This window comes from Nannobrachium achirus (genome assembly GCF_963921795.1).
Source record: "Nannobrachium achirus genome assembly, chromosome: 11".
Classification (NCBI taxonomy): Eukaryota; Metazoa; Chordata; class Actinopteri; order Myctophiformes; family Myctophidae; genus Nannobrachium; species Nannobrachium achirus.
Window position 1 is genome coordinate 24711516 of NC_137820.1, and position 20537 is coordinate 24732052.

Sequence of the window (20537 nt, forward strand, 5' to 3'; positions counted from 1 at the left end):
TATGAATGTGTGCGTGAATGGGTGAATGTAATGCACAATCTATGTAAAGCGCTTTGGATAAAAGCGCTATATAAATGCACCATTTACCATTTAACACAAAAATCCACACAAAAGGGCTTGTTTCCATTGTGGTCCTGTACTTACTCATCTGTAGAAACAACTTGGAACTGTGTTCAAAACGTGTGCATGTACATATTTGCTGTGCATGTGTTGGTGCTGCAGAATGAGACGGACACTGGCTTCTCCAAGAGGAAACGTCAAGCAGCAGAGAGGATCGCTTACACCCTGGTGTCTGTCCCCCATGGTAATGACATCGCATCTCTGTTTGAGCTGGATGCCACCACTCTGCAGAGAGCTGACTGCTTGGTCCCCAGGTCAGTCAGTCGGTCACAACTTCTGGAATTCTATCTTGTCAGTTTTAGTGTCAAGAAATGGGGTTTAGGGATGAGACATTTCCACATCTTCAATCTTGAAACATGACGGCAGTAACATGTTGCATGTTAAACCTAAATCTGCTCTAAGCAAGGTGTTGTGTCTGTGCCATGACATTGGTCCGAAGGTTCATTAGTCTGAAGGTTCATTAGTCTGAATTTGTTAAGAATACTATGCCTAACTCTAACCCTAACCCTAAACTTAACCTCAGTAACCCTAACTAAATTCGGACTAATGAACCTTCGGACTAATGAACCTTCGGACTTATGGGCAGTCCCCGTTGTGTCTGGGAGTAATATGTGGCATCCCTTCTCAGAAACTCCTACGTGAGGCTGAGGCACTTGTGCACAAACACTTGGGTGACCAGCACCAACTTTCCCATAGACACAGAAGAGGAGCGACCTGTCATGCTCAAGGTGAATGGACACACATACCAGTACATACCAGATAAGATGGATTGATATGAATGTGAGTAAATGTATTTTATTTTTGATATGCATCACAGATTGGCACCTGCCCCACGAAAGAGGACAAAGAGGCATTTGCCATCGTATCCGTGCCCCTGTCTGAGGTCAGAGACTTGGACTTTGCGAACGACGCCAGCAAGGTCCTAGAATCTACTGTGCGAAAGCTACAATATGGAAACATTGCTCAGAATGAGAGGAGGTACTGTACAGTGGGTAGATGTCAATGTTCTCATGAATAAAAGCTTGAGACAAAACAGAAGTCTGATTTCTTTGCCCCCCTCATATTTTGTCAGGTTTGTGACCAAGCTCCTGGAAGACCTGGTCTTCTTTGTGTGTGCAGTAACAAACAATGGCCAAGATGTTCTATCTGTGGTCATCTCCAGACCCAACAGAGAGAGGCAGAAGCTCATGAGAGAGCAGGACATCCTTGCCCAGGTCAGTACACTGTCGGTACTGCATAAGTACAAGTATGCACACATCACCAGCACCAAATTGCTTCTGGTCCACAGAGAACGCACACCGTATGTCCGTCCTGACTTTTAATGAAAATGACTCATAAAAGGCACCAAAAAAGGCAATTTCATTTATTATTTCCTTCTGTGGGTCCGCTGTTTGGTTACAGATATTTGGCATCCTGGAGGCCCCGTTCACAGACCAGGGGGAGGGTCCTATGCTCAAGCTAGAGGACCTGGGGGACCAGCGCTATGCTCACTTCAAGTACATGCTGAGGCTCTGCTACAGGGTGCTACGGCATTCCCAACAGGACTACCGTAAGAACCAGGCACGTATACGTTTATTCCATCACAGTGCCTGACCTGGTCGACACAGGTGTATGAACAATGCTAATTCACTTGGGGTTTGCTTTGATTGATGATCAGTCTAGACCGAAAAGTGGTTTTATGAAGGGTGTTTATCATTTGGACTGCTGGGGAAAATTGAAGGTCAATGAATGTAAAGGGAAATTTGACAAATATTAACTGTGTAATTTTCAAAGCACCTGCAAGGGTTGAAATAACTGTGCTGCTAAGCAAATCGTGCCTCTAGTTATAGTCATATTTCTAGATGTAGCCTAATTGAGTGAATTTCACCGACAGAAGAAAATCCAATTGCAGATGGTTGAGTCTGGCTCTAATAAACCAGCTCCACAAATTCATGGGTGACCAGAACAAGGTCAAATTGCTCTCTGCATACTGTACTTTAAGACTGGGCACATGGGCTCGGACGGCTAGGGTTGCGGTCCGGACAGGTGTCGCGGGTTTGACTCCCGATCCCAACAACCTTTACTCATACTTTCACTCCTCATCTCTCTCTCTCTCCCCATTTCCTGTCAGTCTACTCTAAACTATCAATTAAGGAAAAAGGCCAAAAATATATATATATAAAAAAAAAAGACTGGGCAGATGGTAGATGCAAGTGACGTGCAAGTCATGGTGGCTGCAATCATTTCTTTCGCAATTGTTTTTGCAAACTTGATTGCGGTTAAAAACCATACTGTTTATAACCACGTCATCTATATGCTTCACAGGAGTACATAGCCAAAAAGTTCTCCATCATGCAGAAACAGATTGGCTATGAGATCCTTGCTGAGGACACCATCACAGCCCTGCTGCACAACAACCGCAAGTTGTTGGAGAAACACATCACCGCCAAGGAGATAGAGACCTTTGTCAACCTGCTCAGACGGAACAGAGAGCCCAGGTCAGACACCAAAGCCTCTTGAATATGTGATGGCCCGATGGGAAAGATTTGATATATAAATGTATATACGGTTATATATGAAAGCAGGATGTTAACAATTTTCAATATGATCTAAAGATACTTTTTCATATATCCTGTCTCCTATTGAATTTGTTGTCTAAATTCATCTGGATTTATATGCATTAATATTATAAATAAAATATAGTGTACATGAAATAATTTTACGTGCAGGCTTTCATGCCAACTACAATGCGCAATGTGAAACACGCATAAACAAATGCACCGACACACGTTCTGATGCTGATGGTAATGCATGAATACTTACTTGGTGATGGATTCCTTTGATGTGGTGACTCTACCGTCTCAGATTCCTGGACTACCTCTCCGATCTCTGTGTGTCTAATAAGACGGCCATCCCAGTCACCCAGGAGCTCATCTGTAAATTCATGCTCAATCCTATCAACGCAGACATCCTCATTCAGACCAAGTGAGTCATATATTACAAGTCAATACCTGGGGATGTGTGCTCCCAAACTATGTGCAGACTTGTTGCCTCAGCCGTGACTACAGATGTCAAAACTAGGGCTGTCACGATTATGATGACATTTTATATCATTCTCAAATAATTGCGATTAACGATTTTACTTGTATTTTTGTTGTTGACAATTACATTTCTGTTTGGCTTGTAGGCTTTGAAGTTGCACATGGCAGATATGACGTATAACCTAAATATACAAAGAAAATGACTGACATATTTGACAACTTTATACTTACAAAAAAAGTACATTGATAGTGGAAATAGACGATCTACAAGATCACAACGCGTCGCATCATAACATGTGAGCTTTTAGATCTGCTATTTCCACTATTTTTGAAAATGTTAGAAAATATATGACAATTTTTCAACATCGAAACGATTATGACAAAATAATTGTGATTATGTAAAATAATTGCGATGAGACAATTATGTAATAACTGTGACAGGCCTAACTATTAGTCCATACAGTACCTGGGGTTGATGTGTGCTCCCAAACTACGCGCAGACTTTGGGACAACAAACAACCGTGCCTACAGATCTCAAAACCTAATGATAAACCTTCTCCAGAGTAATCCCTCACACGGAGAACCTCCTGGAGACCTCCATGCTGCAGCAGCAGGAGGAGTTGGAGGAGGAGGAGGTTTGGCTCTACTGGATCGACAGCCACAAGGAGCCTCATGGCAAATCCATCCGCCACCTGGCCCAGGATGCCAAGGGAAACCACAAAATGGATGTTGACATGATTACCTACTACAGGTGTGTGTGTGGAGGGATTCCATTAGTTCCTATGTGTCTTGAACTGCAACCATATTCAAAGAAAAAATAACACTCATCCTCCGTTGTTTGGTGCTGAGCTGAAACTGCCAGAGCAGTATCACTAAGAAACACAAATGTATGCTGCTTGTTGTCTCAAATTTAAATAGTGGAGACGACAATATTTATTTGTCGTCTCAAATAAATATTGGAGCTACTGAAAGTGAGTTGCGAGATTTTTTTTGTTTTTTCACTGCAACCATATCCTTTCAAATCTACTGCATACTGTACATAAAGTCCTGATTAGCACCTCGACTTGCCCAAATTTTATCAAATTGAAATCCTCCTCTCACCCTTGGTGTTGCTGTGCTGCAGGTACCAGTTGAACCTGTTTGCTAAGATGTGTCTGGACCGTCAGTACCTGGCCATCAACCAGGTGTCCACCCAGCTGCCCGTAGACCTGATCCTGCGCTGCATGTTTGACGACTGCCTGCCCTACAACCTGCGGGCGTCCTTCTGTCGCCTCATGCTGCACATGCACGTGGACCGCGACCCGCAGGAGGCCGTGGTGCCCGTGCGCTACGCGCGCCTCTGGACGGAAATCCCCTCCAAGATCACCATCCACGAGTGAGCCTCTCCATTACCTTGTGTATGATTTTGGGGTATTTCGTGTGCTGCTCACTGTTGGTGTGTGTTTTTCTAATTTGGGTTGTGGGCTCATGGCTGTATGCGTCCGCAGGTACGAGTACGAGTTCACTGACACCTCAAGAGAGGAGAAGAAGAGGAAGTTTGCCCCCACCATGGAGTTTGTTGAGGAATACCTCAAGGACGTAGTCAGCCAGCCATTTCCATTTGGGGACAAAGAGAAGAATGAACTGACTCTAGAGGTAAAGTACTTGAACCTCATCCATCGAACCTAGTGAGCATGTCACCTGTATCCACAATTCACTGTGGATAAAGATGACTTACTGGTAATTGTTATTGGATAATATATATTTTTGGAATGGTTTATATACTGTATTTTAATCTTTGACTGCTTGCCTTGACATTTCCCTTGCAGGTGGTGAATCTGGCTCGTAACCTGGTCTACTTTGGCTTCTATAGCTTCAGTGAGCTGCTGCGTCTCACACGCACTCTGCTGGCCATCCTAGATATTGTTCAGCACCCTCTCACCTACATGAACAAGCTCAACAAGAGCCCGGAGGCTGGTCAGTACCATAATCTAACAAAGGAATACATTGATGACAGCTCAATAAAGTGCTATTCAAATGTCTGTGTTTTGTATTAGCTCATATTATCTATTGATAGATCTGTGAACCTTGAAGGAATAGTTAAAGTTTATTGCCCGCACAACTTCATCTGCAACCTTCAACAAAACAACTAACATCGAAGGTGAAAACTGAGAAATTACCATAAAATCCAGGTACAGTTCATACATGAAGTCTTCAGAGGGCAAAAGACCTACATGTATTTACACAATTCTTTGTCGCCATGTCTACTCCACATGAATGTGAAAATGTGAACATGACGTTTACAGTGTGAGGTCTGGGTGTGAACATAAGTGCCTACGTATGTGTTTTGCAAATTGATGACTGCAGTTTTGTAGTCATTTGATGGTCATTCCTTTCGGCTCTTTTTAATTGTAAATAACTGGTAACTTTTTTACTTCAGTTGTGTTGGTCAAGGCTGCTGTGAAAGTTGTGCTGGCAACCTCCCAGTGTGTTGTTTGGACAAATAAACGTATATCTGTGTTTCAACTAAGTGGCATAAGGGTCAGTAGATAATGACAAACTTCATGTTTGCGTTAATTATTCCTTTAGGTCATATTGAACATTTTGATGTATTGTAGATGAATTATACAAAATTAAAGAACACATCGATAGATCTTTTAAAAAGGTGCTGAATAAGTATTACTTTCCTAAAGATTATCCATATTGCTTCCATTTTCATGGAAGGCACCGTGTCACAACGGTCCAAATGGCATGAGTGATCAAGTATGTACAATCAACCCTGTCCTTTACAGGCAACAATGTGCTGCGCACAATACATGGTGTTGGGGAGATGATGACCCAGATGGTGATGAGTAGAGGTCTCCCACACAACCTCCCAGACTCGCCTCCTTCTCTACGCCATGGGAAAGGCCATTACCTGCCAGACAAAGACGACGTCATGGTGATGGACACCAAGCTGAAGATAATAGAGATTCTACAAGTAAGCACCACTGACCTGATTGTGTTCTTGCTGATTCAGGGTTGTATTATTCTAACACTGACGCATTTATTTAAACCCTATATACTTCATTGGCCGTGATCCCAGGCCTCTATACTTGGTCTGTTCCTTTTTTCTCTCTACACCAAGGGTCTTCAACAGGGGGTCTGGGGCCCCTAGGGGGGTCCTCAGAGTTACTACAGGGGGTCCTCCAAATCTTTGAGTGATAGAAGCTTTTTTCTTCTTTTTTATTAACCACTTGAATTCTAGCATCCATATCCTGAGAACTTTAGCCAAAAATAGCAGATCTACAAGCTCAAAACTCCTGGTGCTGCGAGGTGTTGTGAGCTTGTAGATCGGCTATTTTCGGAAAAGACGTTTGGCGCAGAGGGGAAAAAGAGCATGTCAATTTGTTTTCAGAGCATCTGAAAACAAATTGACATGAATCCAAAATACACTCATGATTGTGCTGTCAAACAATGAAACTATATGGAATCTATGAAAATGTTGTGGGGATCCCTGCTTCATCTCTCTCTCAACTAAGGGGTCCTTGGCCTGAAAACGTTGAAGACCCCTGCTCTACACCAAATACATTTTCTAAAAACAGACAATATACAAGCTCTTGTATATCTTTTGTTGAATGTACGCCCCACAATAGGGACGCTAGGGATCACACGCTTAATAATGCTGATCTAATTTCATTCATGTATTTATTTTACATTTTATGTATTTATTTCTTCCCTTAGTTCATCCTGAGTGTGAGGCTGGATTACAGGATCACCTACTTATTGTCCATCTACAAGAAAGAATTTGGGGACAAGAATGTTGTGAATGACTCGATGTCTGATTTCCCTTCCATGTCAGGTGAGAATCCATCTTTCATTATAGCTCTCTTTAACCATACCTTTCTGACAAGTGTACAGGAACAAAACACCCAAACCCATCATTATGTTCCTGACTCGGTTTGCTGGATCTGGTTGAAACACATTAACACAGACCTAAACATCAGACACAGTGATTACAGAGAATGTGAAGAAGTATTCATTCAGTTGTCATCAGGTTTAAAAACCGATATGAGGAGTGTTCTCAATTGCAAATGCAATTCCCACAAATTACTGTATTGCTGTTGATGAAAATATGGACTTTCCCAGCTTGAGATACATTACAATAAGATAGATTTATTGATTTTCTATGGTGTTTGAGGTAAACCACTGCATTCATACATAATTCAGAGACTTGAGTTTCCTTTTCACGTTTGTTTCATTTCCAGTATCCGAGCCAGACATAGATGAGATTGCAGCCAAAGCAGACACCATGTTTGCAGGGAGGTAAGTGAAGTGAATCAGGAAAAAGTTAAATCTGACCATGTTTTAATGATCAGACTCGACCAACTCCAATCATTAGTATCTCAGCTATAGGAAATGCCACACCATATATGTATGTATTTGTGTGTATATTTATGTATTTGTGTGTGTGTGTGTGTATGTCTGTGTCCTCAGCTCAGAGCTCAGTGCAGTGGAGCTGGATGATGAGGGTGGTCGCACATTTCTGAGGGTTCTGATCCACCTCATCATGCAAGACTACCCTCCTCTAGTGTCTGGATCGCTCCAACTTATATTCAAACATTTCAGCCAGAGAGCTGAGGTCCTGCAGGCCTTCAAACAGGTAAACAGCACAGTACTAATACACTGGAGCATACTAATACTATTATGCATGTGGTACTCAATATCATCTTTTAGTTTGGATTAAAAAAGCATATCACCCAAAGGGTAGTCTTGCATAGCCAGACAACTATTCTACAATCTACAAATGCTATATAGAGTCTGGGACTACAACTCCTGAACGGCGAGTACTGGAAGCTGGTATTTCCGTTCATGAAAATATATTTTAAAATGTCATATCTGCTAAGCAGCATGCTAAATATGCTTAGATGATTTTTATTTATATTAGGATAAATGTGCGCGATGTTAAAAATGAAACGGAAGTGGGGAGGAGGCTTCACTTCCGCATTAACCGGGCACTAATCATAAGAACTTCCGTCCCCCAGACTGTATGACGGGAGCATTGGCAAATCGCGGAGTCAACAGTCTGGCCACGCGAGACTACCCAAGGGTGGCTGATGTAGAATTTTGAAGCCTTCATCAGGACTAACTCGTTTGTTGCTTTATTTGAAAACCATATTGACCTTTATCCCCCCAAAGATATGGAGTGATATGTCAGCTGAGTTTTGCTCTCAAACACCATGGTCTCTCTCAACGAATCTGTACAGTATGCTTATTCCATTTGCTCTTTTGTCGGTGTGTGCGTGCGTGCGTGCATGCGTGCGTGCGTGTGTGTGTGTGTGTGTGTTACAGGTCCAGTTACTAGTGTCAGAGCAGGATGTGGAGAACTATAAGCAGATCAAGACAGACCTGGACCAGTTGCGTCTAACTGTGGAGAAGTCTGAGCTCTGGGTTGAGAAAAATGGAGGTTTCAACCCAGAGGACCCGGGGGACAGGCAGGCCAAGGAACAGAACAACGAGGTCAAGTTGTACCATGTTTTTAATGAATGCGCACATTTAACACTAGAACGACCAAGGCAGTCATTTTCACCCGATATTTAATAAATGACCTTTTATTACCCGTTTAATTTGATTCTTCATCACACACTTCTTGAGTAAAAAGTTTGAGTATAAGTTTGTCTTTTATCGTTCATTTAATCTGAACATGGTTTTTAAAAAGATCAGCGCCGGTCGACTTTTAGGTCGACTATGTCACTATGGACTTCCCTGCCAAGCGACTTTAATCGACTTTTATATAAAAAGCATTGTTTAAGCTTTTATTTGGGTTAATAGACGGAGCGAAATGGTTAGCTTACCTTCGGATGGTATCAACACGTAAACCGTGAAAAAAAAGGATACGATTATGACGTCACCTTAAACCAGGGCTTCCTGTTTATATTAGCCTCTGCTAGCCGCTAGGCTCAATGCAAACAATTCGACCCTTACGCAGCTTCACTAGGTCGGATTTTGATTCGGAAACTTTCTGTGTGGCATCTGTATACGTTCCGGTGCCCATACCGATGGTGGTTTTAGACGATCAAGCACGAATTGAACAGTATTGAGCTCAGATGGCGGCCCGCGGGTCTCCCATTCTGAGTCAATGGGGAGCGATGTCATCATCCCATCCTTGAATCTTGGTTTTTACATGGGGGCTTCCACAGTCTATGGTCTATGGCTCGCTCTAGTGGTCATTTTGTGGTATGGTATATCATCCTGGCTTTGAAAATAGTGTAATCATGATGATAAAATATAGCTATTTCCTGTTATAAGCGCACATTCATATTTAAATGTGGCTGGTAATGGGTTAATACTAACAATCTTTAACCTAATGATGTTAGTATTTGCCATTACCTTGTTATTTAAAAAAAATCAACAATATTATCTTGTTAACTGAAGTGCAGGTACAGAATGCATTTCTGTACTGCACTTCTCATTGTGTTGACTTGAAATCTCAATCTATTTTGTTATTAAAGTACCATGGATGGTTGAACCCCCGGAACAGACTGAGCTAAACCAACAGCAGATTGTAGAAGTAGTGACTTAATACATATTTGCTAAAGATCAGTGTGTGTGTGTTTTACAGGAGGTGATCCTGAGCCCAGTAACGGATGGGGATCTTAAACCACAAATTGACAGCAATAAAGCAAACAACTACAACATTGTCAAAGAGGTAACGTTCTGTTCTGTTCTTTCATTGTGCTCTGTCTCTGTTTCAAGATTCTAATATATTTGTTTGTCATACTGTAGTTGTTGTCATAATTAATACTGTATAGTTATCATGAAAGTCTATTGTGTCATTAGCCTCGGAAACCCAGGCATCTTTTGGCGATCGGAAGAAAAAGAAGCCTGGGCGATCGCGTTATGATCACTGTTGTAGGAAGTGTAGAATTTCCCTAACCAATCAGAGTGCAGAGAGCGTCGCACCAAATGTGTTGACGTCATGACGCACCAGCGTTCTCTGCGCTGAGCAGATGCGCAGAGGGGGGTGGGGGGAGGAGAACACATGCTATTGGCTGGAGACTTGCGGAGAGACTCACCGCGCCCGCCCATCTGCCTACACTAAACTGTCCGTGTTAGGTTAGAGTGTTGTCATTAATGTGGTGAGTGTGTGTGTGTCTCTCTCTGTTTGATCGTTAGATCCTACTACGACTGAGTAAGCTGTGTTATCCCACTAAGAAGAGCCGTGTTCAACAGCAGAGGCTGCTAAAAAACATGGGGGCTCACACTGTTGTGCTGGACCTTCTACAGATCCCCTTTGAGAAGGTGAGCCTGCTTGTACGGCTTGTACCCCTCTCCCCTTGACTAGGGATGGGACGATAAATGGCATATCGTGGTAAAAAAAAACCTCACGATAATTGTATTGTGGAGATTTAAATTTATCGTGAAATTGTCCTCCGTCATGCACTGGGATCAATTCACCTTTTATTTGCCGAGCTGCATATCCAGTACCATTTAAACCCTCTATTGGTAAAACGGTAACGTACATGGCATAAACGTACATCTCTCAACAAATCTCTTTGCCAATAAATAGCTGATCTACAAGCTCACAACATGACGCAATGCGGCACGTCGTGAGCTTGTAGATCAGCTATTTTTTGTCAAATGTTCCTCCCCAGGCTAATGGATGTTGGGGATATTGTTGATTATCGCGATCGTAAATCGCCATTTCTTTGGTCACAATAATCTTGACATGAAATTTTCATATCCTCCCATCCCTACTTGTACGGCTTATCCCCTCCCCCTTGAACCCTTTGAAATCCACCTGAAATGTGACATCTTTGGTTCAGTCGCCTGCTTCTGCCTTTTAAATCGTGTCTCTCTTTGTGCGGCTTTATCAATTCACAGACGGATGAGAAGATGAATGAGATCATGAGCCTGGCCCATATATTCCTCCAGAACTTCTGCCGAGGGAACCCTCAGAACCAAGTTCTGCTCCACAAGCACCTCTACCTGTTCCTTACCCCAGGGGTACGCTCAGCTCTGATCATTTTACATGTATGCTGTTCTGTTGCCAAAACTTGCAAGTTTTAAGGCCTGTACGCATACAGTACCTGCATACACATGATCCCATACTCTGTGTGTGTGTGTGTGTGTGTGTGTGTGTGTGTGCAGACGTAAGGCTACAGTAGAAGCAAATGAAGAGGCTTGATTCAGAATATTCATTACTATAATTGAGGTAAACTACAGAATATTTAACTGTCACTGCTTTTTCATCCAGCTGCTGGAAGCTGAAACGATGCGTTATATCTTCATGAGCAACTACCATCTATGCAACGAGATCAGCGACCGCGTGGTCCACCATTTCGTCCACTGCATCGAGACACACGGCAGACATGTTCAGTACCTTAAGTTCTTGCAGACCATTGTGAAAGCTGATGGCAAGTACGTCAAGAAGTGCCAGGACAAAGTCATGACAGAGGTGAGAATAATATCTTTGTTTGTCATGTACGGCTCAAAATGTTGTTTGTACCGTTTCAGGGTGGTGCAGGGGTAACTGTTCCAAAATTAATATTTATTAGTGTGGTTGCCCAAAAGGGCAACACAGTATAGCACATGTGCGACTTCATTTTCCCATAAACCCTAAAGTTTGTTGCCCTACGCTAACAGTTTTGGAGGAGTGTGCGGCACACACACAAGCCATATGCCAAATCGACCGGCTTCATCTGGAATCAACTGCTTCCATTTTGCTCTGGGATATGTCATATTGTTTAATTTATATCAATTTATTTGTGAATTAATTTGTCTTAGTACCTGTGTGCCTTTGTTGTCACGGAACCCGTTTGACACACTGCTCCTCCCTACAGTTTTGCCGGCACACACATGAGCCATATGTCAAATCGACCGGGAATCGTGTGCTTCCATTTTGCTAAGGGATAGTTTAATTCATATTAATTAAGTGAATACATACCCCCACAACTCGTTGTGATGCATTTTTATTTGTTCTGTTTTGTAAAGGGACTTTTGAGTACCTAGAAAAGAACTCTATACATTGGATGATTACAAAGCTGCAAACTGCACAAGTGCTTTTATTGAGAAAATATGGAACCATATGCAACAGAAGTGTTGTGATATAGAGTGTAGTGTGATATCCAGTGGCGGAATCTGTTATACAGCACCTTTTAACACGTGTGCGTGTGTGTGTCTGTCTCCAGCTGGTCAACGGGGGTGAGGATGTGCTGGTGTTCTACAACGACCGCTCCTCCTTCCAGGTGCTGCTGCAGATGATGCGCTGTGAGCGGGAGCGAGGGGACGAGGGCGGAGCCCTGGCCTACCACAACACTCTGGTGGAGCTGCTGGCCGCCTGCACCGAGGGCAAGAACGTCTACACCGAGCTCAAGTGTAACTCTCTGCTGCCTCTGGACGACATCGTCAAAGTGGTCACAGACGTTCACTGCATACCAGAGGTGAGGGAGATGTGCACGTACTGTAGGCAGGGCTGTCGCCATTATGACATTTTACGTAAGTAATTGCGATTAACGATTTAATTGTGTTTTTTGTCGTTGACAAATACATTTCTGTTTGGCTTTTAGGCTTTGAAGTTGCACATGGCAGATATGACACATAACCTAATATATAACTTTACAACAGAACATTGATTGTGGAAAAAGCCTCACAAGCTCACAGCTCGTCCCATCGCGGCGCGTTTTGAGCTTGTAGAGCTGCCTTTTCCACTTTTTTTTTTTTAATGTTAATATAAGAACATTTTTCAACATGGAAACGATTATGATTATTAGGTATGCCAAAATAATTGCGATTATGTCAAATAATTGCTATTAGATGATTATGTAATAATTGTGACAGGCCTAGGTGTGCGGATTCATAGAATGCTCTTTATGTGGGTTAAAAACACAGGTTTACTGTCAGTCACTCAAGCTGCATCCTTTCTGTTGTCTCGTCGTGCAGGTGAAAACGGCCTACGTGAACTTTGTCAATCACTGCTACGTGGACACCGAGGTGGAAATGAAGGAGATCTACACCTCCAACCACATCTGGAAGCTTTTTGACAACTTCCTGGTGGACATGGCCAGTGTAAGGCTTTTTAGGATTTTAAAAGCCCCCCCAAAGTACATCTCTTAAGACAGGGGTGGGCAACTTTGATGATGGAGAGGGCCACTATATTCCCACACTCACTCCAGAGGGACACATGGCAATGGCATTGCATATACTATATATTTGATCTTGTTTCGGAATTGAATGCCATACTCTGTCATTTTATGTCACGCAAAAGTTGCAAAAATAGACGATACCGTCGTTGTCGGGTAAAAACCTTGTATGTCTAAAACCGTTTGTTTTATATTTATCATTTTAAAAATGATTTAAACTAGTGAAAACAGCCGATCTACAAGCACACAATGCCTCGCACTGCGAGGCGTTGTGTGCTTGTAGATGTTGGCTGTTTTCACTACTTTTGTGCGACTGCTGCAACGGCCTTGTATGATGACGCAGGGCTTTACTTTGCGAAAGAACGTACACATTTGAAACTTGGAGATACAAGGTTTCCACCCGACAACGATGATATACAAGCTCAAAACGTGTCGCAGTGCGGCGCATTTTGAGCTTGTAGATCTGCTATTTTTGAATTGGAATACTGAAAAGTATATTTTTTGTATTTAATTTCAAATGCATTTAGTTATACTTATGTTAACTTTATGAACTAAAATACAAAAACATTGAACATGAATATCATTTTAACATGCTGTGTCATTAAGCTTCTAATACAGACTGAAGTAATGAAAGCATATCATGTTTGCATGTTTGGAATTAACCTGCTGGCCACATTAAGTGAAGGTGGGGGCCAGTTGTGCATGTATGTCTTAAGATGTAACATAAGGTCTATGTGTACAGTAACCGTTCAGTTCCTTGTTAGGGCCACGCTCGCATACTGCCTGAGTGAGTGGATGATAAGACATATGAGGCTAGGGTGAAATTGCAAATGAAGAAGCGTGCACAAAAGAAATGTCCTTGATAAGTATTTTTTGCTTTCCTTTCCTTTCTGCTGGTTCAGGTGTGTAACAGCACCACGGACCGTAACCACGCAGACGTGGCGCTGGAGAGGTACGTCACAGAGACGGTGATGGCCATTGTCAAAGGCTTCTTCAGCTCCCAGTTCTCTGTCAACAACTCCAGCCTCCAGGTACTCTTAGGCTATGTACACACGAAGACAATTCACAGAGTCGTTTTACCATAAACACAGAATCATCTCTAGAAATGTGTGTACACATGAAACCACTAGCAACAAAACCACTAATATATATACAGTATATATGTTTAAAGAATGTGTGTATTCAGGCCGGCTCTGTGTTGCCAAAAGGCCTAAACGAATAAAAGGTATGCTGATTCACTTAAAATCGTATTCGTATGGACAGCACCTTATTCTACACACAGCGTGTGGAGCGTGGAGAGAATGACTCATTGGTGTGCACTGTGCACAAATGGCCTTGGCCAACTTCTAACTACTTTAGAACAACATTGAAGCAGGCCAGACTTCTCTCAAATGTCATAACTCTATTCTGGAATGTGATTACTTTTTTCCCATCTACATTTTTCGTTTGATCTGCTCCCACAGACGACACACATTTTGTTCAGAGCAAACACCTGACAAAAGACCATTGATATTAAATATTGATGATGAAAGCTAAATAAAATATTGTAATTGTGATGCATATGTATGTGACTTTGTTATGGTCTGCCCGAGAGTACATTGTGTCAGGAGAACTAGTCGGCCCTTGGGTGTTTTTAATATTCTCTAATTCTCTAAAGTTTGGACACCCCTGCTATAGAGTATATTGAACATACTCTAGTATACTGAAGTATTCCAGGCTGTCAGAGCAACACTGCAACTTTCATTTATACATCCTCCCATTCCTCCCAATCTCTACCAGGCAAACCAGCCCATCTTCATCCAGCTCCTGCAGTCTGCCTTCAGGATCTACAACTGCACCTGGATCACCTCGGCTCAGAAGGCAAACATCGAGAGCTGTATCAAAACACTGGCAGATGTAGGTGAGTGTTGATGCATCTCTTCAGCCTTGGGGAGATTTGAACGATAGAGCAGAGTGAGTAGGCCACAGCTTTGAGGAGCTTCTAAGAAAACGTATATCAATTTCCATGTTTTGGTCTTGCTGACCTTTCCTGCGTGTTATGTCACTACTACTCACTACTTAAACTTATTTGGATGTCTGTGGCTTAGAGGGTAGCACGGGTCCAATTTGACCTACTCAAACCCAAATGGACCCGTGAGAAATATACCCAGAACTGAATGGACCCTGTTATTGGGAATATGAGATCCGATACCCGAACGGACCCGTGGCAATTAGACCCTACCCTACCCTGACCCGAGGAACATGTCAATATTTTAGACCTGAAACGGCTCCGTTCTCAGTTCGGGTCTTGGGTAATCGATTCAATATTCGAGAACTGACGATAATATGGATTAGGGAGCGTACTTACAATGCATGTCTCATTAAAAACAATATATTTTAAAGTTGAAGGGTAAACAGTACATTTTATATATATTTTAAAGCTCAGGTCCTCTCGGATCCTTACGGGTAAATGCATTATTTCTGAATGCCACGAACGGACCCGAGGCAATTAGACTCTACCCTACCCTGGACCCGTGGCAATTAGACCATACCCTGCCCTGCCCCGAGGGACAAGTCAATATTTTAGACCCAAACCAGCTCGGTTCTCGGTTCGGGTCTCGGGTAATCGCGTCCCGGAAGACCCGTGCTACCCTCTACTAGTGTGGCTTGCTAAACCCCCTGTCCTCTTCCCCAGCCAAAGCACGATCCATAGCCATCCCTGTGGACTTGGACAGCCAAGTCAACACTCTGTCTCTGAAGGTCCACAGCAACATGGTCCAGCGGGCCGCTAAGGACTGGAGGATCTCGGCCCGCACGCGGCCCCGCAAGGAGCCCCTGGGCGGCCCTGACTACAAAAACATCATAGAGAAGCTGCAGGTACGCATGAAGTTCTCTCAATATTTTCACAGGTTTATTCCTATGAGGGTCTCTGGCAGGTATTCCATTTGAGTATTGCTTCCTGCAATTAACCCATCAAGACCTGGAACGCATTTACGCATTACCTTAACCATTATTTTATGATAACTTTTGAAAAATAGCAGATATACACACATTCACAGCATCTTTGAATATATTGACCCGATTCTATAAATGTCTTTTAAACGTTTTTAGAAAAACTCATGTTTCTATCATCAGTGGTTCTCAAACGTTTTCATGTCAAGGACCCCCAAAATTATAGGCATTTTGCCGCGGACCCCCATCTCAAAATGTGTTGTTCCCCCAGTAACAAAGGTTTGCTCCAAAAATGATATATTCAAAGATTTGCACACATTCTTTTGATTTTTCAAAAATAGCAGATCTACAAGCTTGCAGTGCTGTGAGCTTGTAGATCTGACTGCTATTTTTCAGTAGTGAAAGTATAAAATAATTCCAGGTCAGGTTTATCCCTATGCTTGTCTCAGACTGTATTCTATTTGACTATTGCTTCCTGCAATTAAGTATTATTCTTTGTTGAATGTGCATGTATGTTGTGTGTGTGCTGTGTGTATAATATAGGGGGTTGTTGCCTGTCTAGAGGAGCAGTTCAGCCCTAAGGTGCATGCAGAGTTCTCTGTGCTAGTGGACGTTCTTCACAGCCCAGAGCTGCTGTTTCCAGAGGCTGCTCGCATGCGCTGTGAGAGCGGAGCCTTCATGTCTAAGTAAGTTTATTGTCCAAAGCCTTCACGTGTGAATCATGTGCATTGATCAACACCCTGTTGAACACCATCAAATGCACCCACTGAAGGGCCGTGTGCAAGAGCAACAAGAAGTGGAAATGATTGCAAGCATTGGATGTTGCTTCTCCTTTAGTAATTAGGTACCGACTGCAGCCTTAACCAGGAAGCCATGTCATCAGATGGTTACCAACAATCATTTTGTGTTTCGATCCTCAAAGTTCTCATGACAGGCTTTTTATAAAACATAAAAGTGTTTAGCATGGTCTTTCAAACGATTATTAAAAGGTATAAACATTTTCTCTCGTGTTCTAAGGCCTTTTCAGTTGCAATGAAAAAAACTAACTTTTGCCTGCGGGTGTCGCTGTTGAGGGATTTTGCCCCTCCCCATAATGATTACATTTATTATAAGCATTCTCACAACCCTATTCAGTTACTGTCAACCTCATTTTGAAATGCTACCCACATGTTGTATTCTTTGTAGTTATGTATTTATGTATGTATATTTTGAGATTCCTCTCAAAGGATATGCATGTGTGAAAAGCATACTTGGTCATTAAATATTGATGATTGATTGATGATTCTGATATACGTCACGCTCACAGACTAATCAAACATACCAAGAAGCTGATGGACAAAGAGGAAAAACTTCGTATCAAGATCTTACAGACTCTCAGGGAGATGCTGGACAAGAAGGAAAGCTTTGAAGAACCTGTGAGTACTAGTAGTGCCATAACTAATGTAGATTAACTGCCATGTATCTTTCCGATAGTTTTTACCTGATTTTCGGTGGCGGCATTTCCGGACACGTCAGATAGTAGTATTATTCTGTTATGTTTATTTATTTGACATGCAAAGGAAAAATTACGCGCGTCCTCCGTTTCTTGATGTTGAGCGTTAAGAACATAATCATGAAAACAACTGACTTTTGAGAGCTCCACGCTTTTATATGCGACAAACAGCCGATACATTTCGACCCTTTCAGTCTTTTTCAAGTATATACTTATACTTGCATAACTTAGTTGTACATATACTTGAAAAATACCAAAATGGTCGAAACGTTGTATCTGCTGTTTGTCGCAAATAAAAGCTTGGAGCATTCAAAACTGAGTTGCGAGCGCACGCCTAAAGTGGGGTCTGGGGACCCTCAGGGGTCCTTGAGGGAGTTCCAGGGGGTCCCCAGCTAAATGATAGTTATGATCCAAATGGTCCTTTATGGGAGAGTGTACCAAATGGACCTTAACAGGTCCATTTAGTTCCATTTGTACACTCTCAGAGTTAACATTTACTTTGATTTTACAATATAAATTGCAGTGCCTAATGCATGTCAAACTGCGGGTCCTAGAAATTAAAATGGTTGGAAATCACCTCCAGAGCCGTAAAAATCTTCTCTTATGGGGGTCCCTGGTATATCTTTTCAAATGGTGTCAATTTGGGGGTCCTTGACATGAAAAGGTTTTAGAAGCACTGTGTAAAGTTGCCTGAGCAGCATAGGCTCAAAGAACAGTTTTTAAGGATTTGTATTTCTCCCAAACAGTGATTTCAGGTCACAAAAATAATACTGGCCAAAAATACAAAAATAGCAATGCGGAAAAATAAACAATTGACCCCTTGTCAGCCTTCTGATTGGTCCCTGACTGGCCAACCAGAAAAATCTTTCTCATTTGCTACCGGGGGCAGAGTTTATGCAGTTGGACAAAGTCCACATTATTCCATTAATATTAATGGTGAGAGTGTAGGTTTAAATTGATATTTATTTATAGTTGTATTTTATTTTTTGCTTTGTCATGATAAATGGGAACATTTTGGAACAAAATGGAGTGAATACACGGTGAATATTTGTTGAAATGATAAAAGAATCACACCCAATGTGAGGTGAGCGGTGGTCGTGCTTGTATAACGTCTTCAATATATATTGGTAATTGGTGATGTAATACAGGCTACACACATTGCTATGGCAAAACGCTGAGGAAAAAGACTAGGATATAGGTCTAGGATGTAATTGGTGATGTAATATGGCTACACACACACACACATTGCTGTGGCAAAACGCTGAGGAAAACACTTTGCTATGGCAAAACGCTGAGGAAAAGTGGCTACAGATAGGTCTAGGATGTAATTGGTGATGTAATATGGCTACACACACACACACACACACACACACACACACACACACACACACACACACATTGCTATGGCAAAACGCTGAGGAAAACACATTGCTATGGCAAAATGCTGAGGAAAGCTGGCTACAGCTTTGTCTGTCCCATGTCTGTCCTGTGCATTCAGAATTGAGGATTGGTCAAGCTTCATATGACAATTTGGCCCTCCAGAAAAAATCATTCATTCATTCAGAATTCATGAAAATAGCGAAACTAAAGCACATAGAAAGTATAGATCTAGAAGAGAGGGTTTCATAGCTCTAGAACACATAGAATAAGAATTCACCGCTTCACTTCGAACCAAGGTTCGATTTTTTTTAATATCACGTAGATGTTTTTCTTTTAGTAGTACTTTAAAGCTATACTGTGTAAGTTGCTCAACTAGTGGTCAGTAGCGTCCGCGTCTTTCGGCCGTTTTTCGCCGCGGACCGGGCCTCACACCCCCGCGTCACCCCCGCGTCTGCCTCCACCTCGCCGAGATCTATCTTTGGAGGGGTCCCTGGTTCCTGTGCGTTCAGGCATTCCGGAGAAACAGAGTGTTTCACCCGAGTATAGATAGAGACACACGGGCGCCTACAAATATGGCCGCCCTATTGTGATAGCTAGCGACCCCACTTCAAGATGCGCTGTGATTGGCCGGCAGTGTATAACCCTCGCTGTGATTGGCCGGTAGTGTATGATGATGTCATTTTGCCGGGAAATCCCGCCCCTGTCACTGCTAGAAGAAAATATATAAAGAGAAGGCTTCAGAAGCTGAAAATAACTGAGTGGGTGTTCTAAAACTTTAGCGATTTAAGAGTTAGGACAATTTTAAGATTTGTTTTATAAAAAGAGTTACATGGTATAACTTTAAATAGCAATAATGAGGCTATGAAAAATATTTTTTCCCATTCACTTCCATTGTAAAAATAGTCTTCCCTAGCTTTTTTGTCCCACCTAGTAACAGAGCGACATGGGGTGGGACTTGACAAAGACTGAATTAGGCAAAGACTAACAAAACCCAATTGGATAAGACTCTCTTCAGGATAAACCTTGATCACAGCAAGGCCCTGTCTGTAGCTCTCCCTCAGGGATGTTCTTTCTGCACACATCAGACTAACACTAACAAACATATTGTAAACATAGCCAATAAGGAAGCAGCAAAAAAACGTAACATAGCGTAAACATAGCCAATCAGGAAGGAGCACAATTATTATGGTCAACATAGCCAATCAGGAAGCAGCATTCTTGGTGACGTCACCAATATATAGAGTGTTCTGATGGAGTAGTTAGTGGTATTTGAGTTCTGGGGGACTGGTGGACGTCTTCATCAACAGCCAATGAGGGACCAGCATTAACAATGCGTGCTCTGCTGGCAACAAGTAAGTCATATATGGCCACGAGTGCACAAGATACAAGTTGGCACCTCGACAGAGTGCAGTCTAGTTACTTGCGCCAGCAGAGCGTGCAAGTACTGCGTTAGGCTGCGTATGTAGGTATGTCGGTGTCTGTGTGTGTGTTTAA

The 20537-nt window shown here is 42.4% G+C and overlaps 1 protein-coding gene across 1 annotated transcript in view; it reads left to right on the plus strand.

Annotated features, from left to right (window-relative positions):
* Positions 1-20537, plus strand: part of LOC308294238 (inositol 1,4,5-trisphosphate-gated calcium channel ITPR2-like) — a 141589-nt gene that overhangs the window by 21317 nt on the left and 99735 nt on the right. The window contains exons 11-37 of the mRNA XM_080736965.1: positions 223-374; positions 749-848; positions 938-1098; positions 1193-1334; positions 1522-1680; positions 2425-2597; positions 2965-3084; positions 3703-3891; positions 4264-4515; positions 4628-4775; positions 4949-5096; positions 5912-6099; positions 6843-6960; positions 7367-7424; positions 7596-7761; positions 8451-8618; positions 9721-9807; positions 10275-10400; positions 10983-11105; positions 11356-11556; positions 12290-12541; positions 13041-13166; positions 14143-14271; positions 15020-15140; positions 15915-16096; positions 16715-16857; positions 17478-17586. Coding sequence (XP_080593091.1) covers positions 223-374; positions 749-848; positions 938-1098; positions 1193-1334; positions 1522-1680; positions 2425-2597; positions 2965-3084; positions 3703-3891; positions 4264-4515; positions 4628-4775; positions 4949-5096; positions 5912-6099; positions 6843-6960; positions 7367-7424; positions 7596-7761; positions 8451-8618; positions 9721-9807; positions 10275-10400; positions 10983-11105; positions 11356-11556; positions 12290-12541; positions 13041-13166; positions 14143-14271; positions 15020-15140; positions 15915-16096; positions 16715-16857; positions 17478-17586 — 4041 coding nt within the window. The remainder of the gene's footprint in view (positions 1-222; positions 375-748; positions 849-937; positions 1099-1192; positions 1335-1521; positions 1681-2424; positions 2598-2964; positions 3085-3702; positions 3892-4263; positions 4516-4627; positions 4776-4948; positions 5097-5911; positions 6100-6842; positions 6961-7366; positions 7425-7595; positions 7762-8450; positions 8619-9720; positions 9808-10274; positions 10401-10982; positions 11106-11355; positions 11557-12289; positions 12542-13040; positions 13167-14142; positions 14272-15019; positions 15141-15914; positions 16097-16714; positions 16858-17477; positions 17587-20537) is intronic.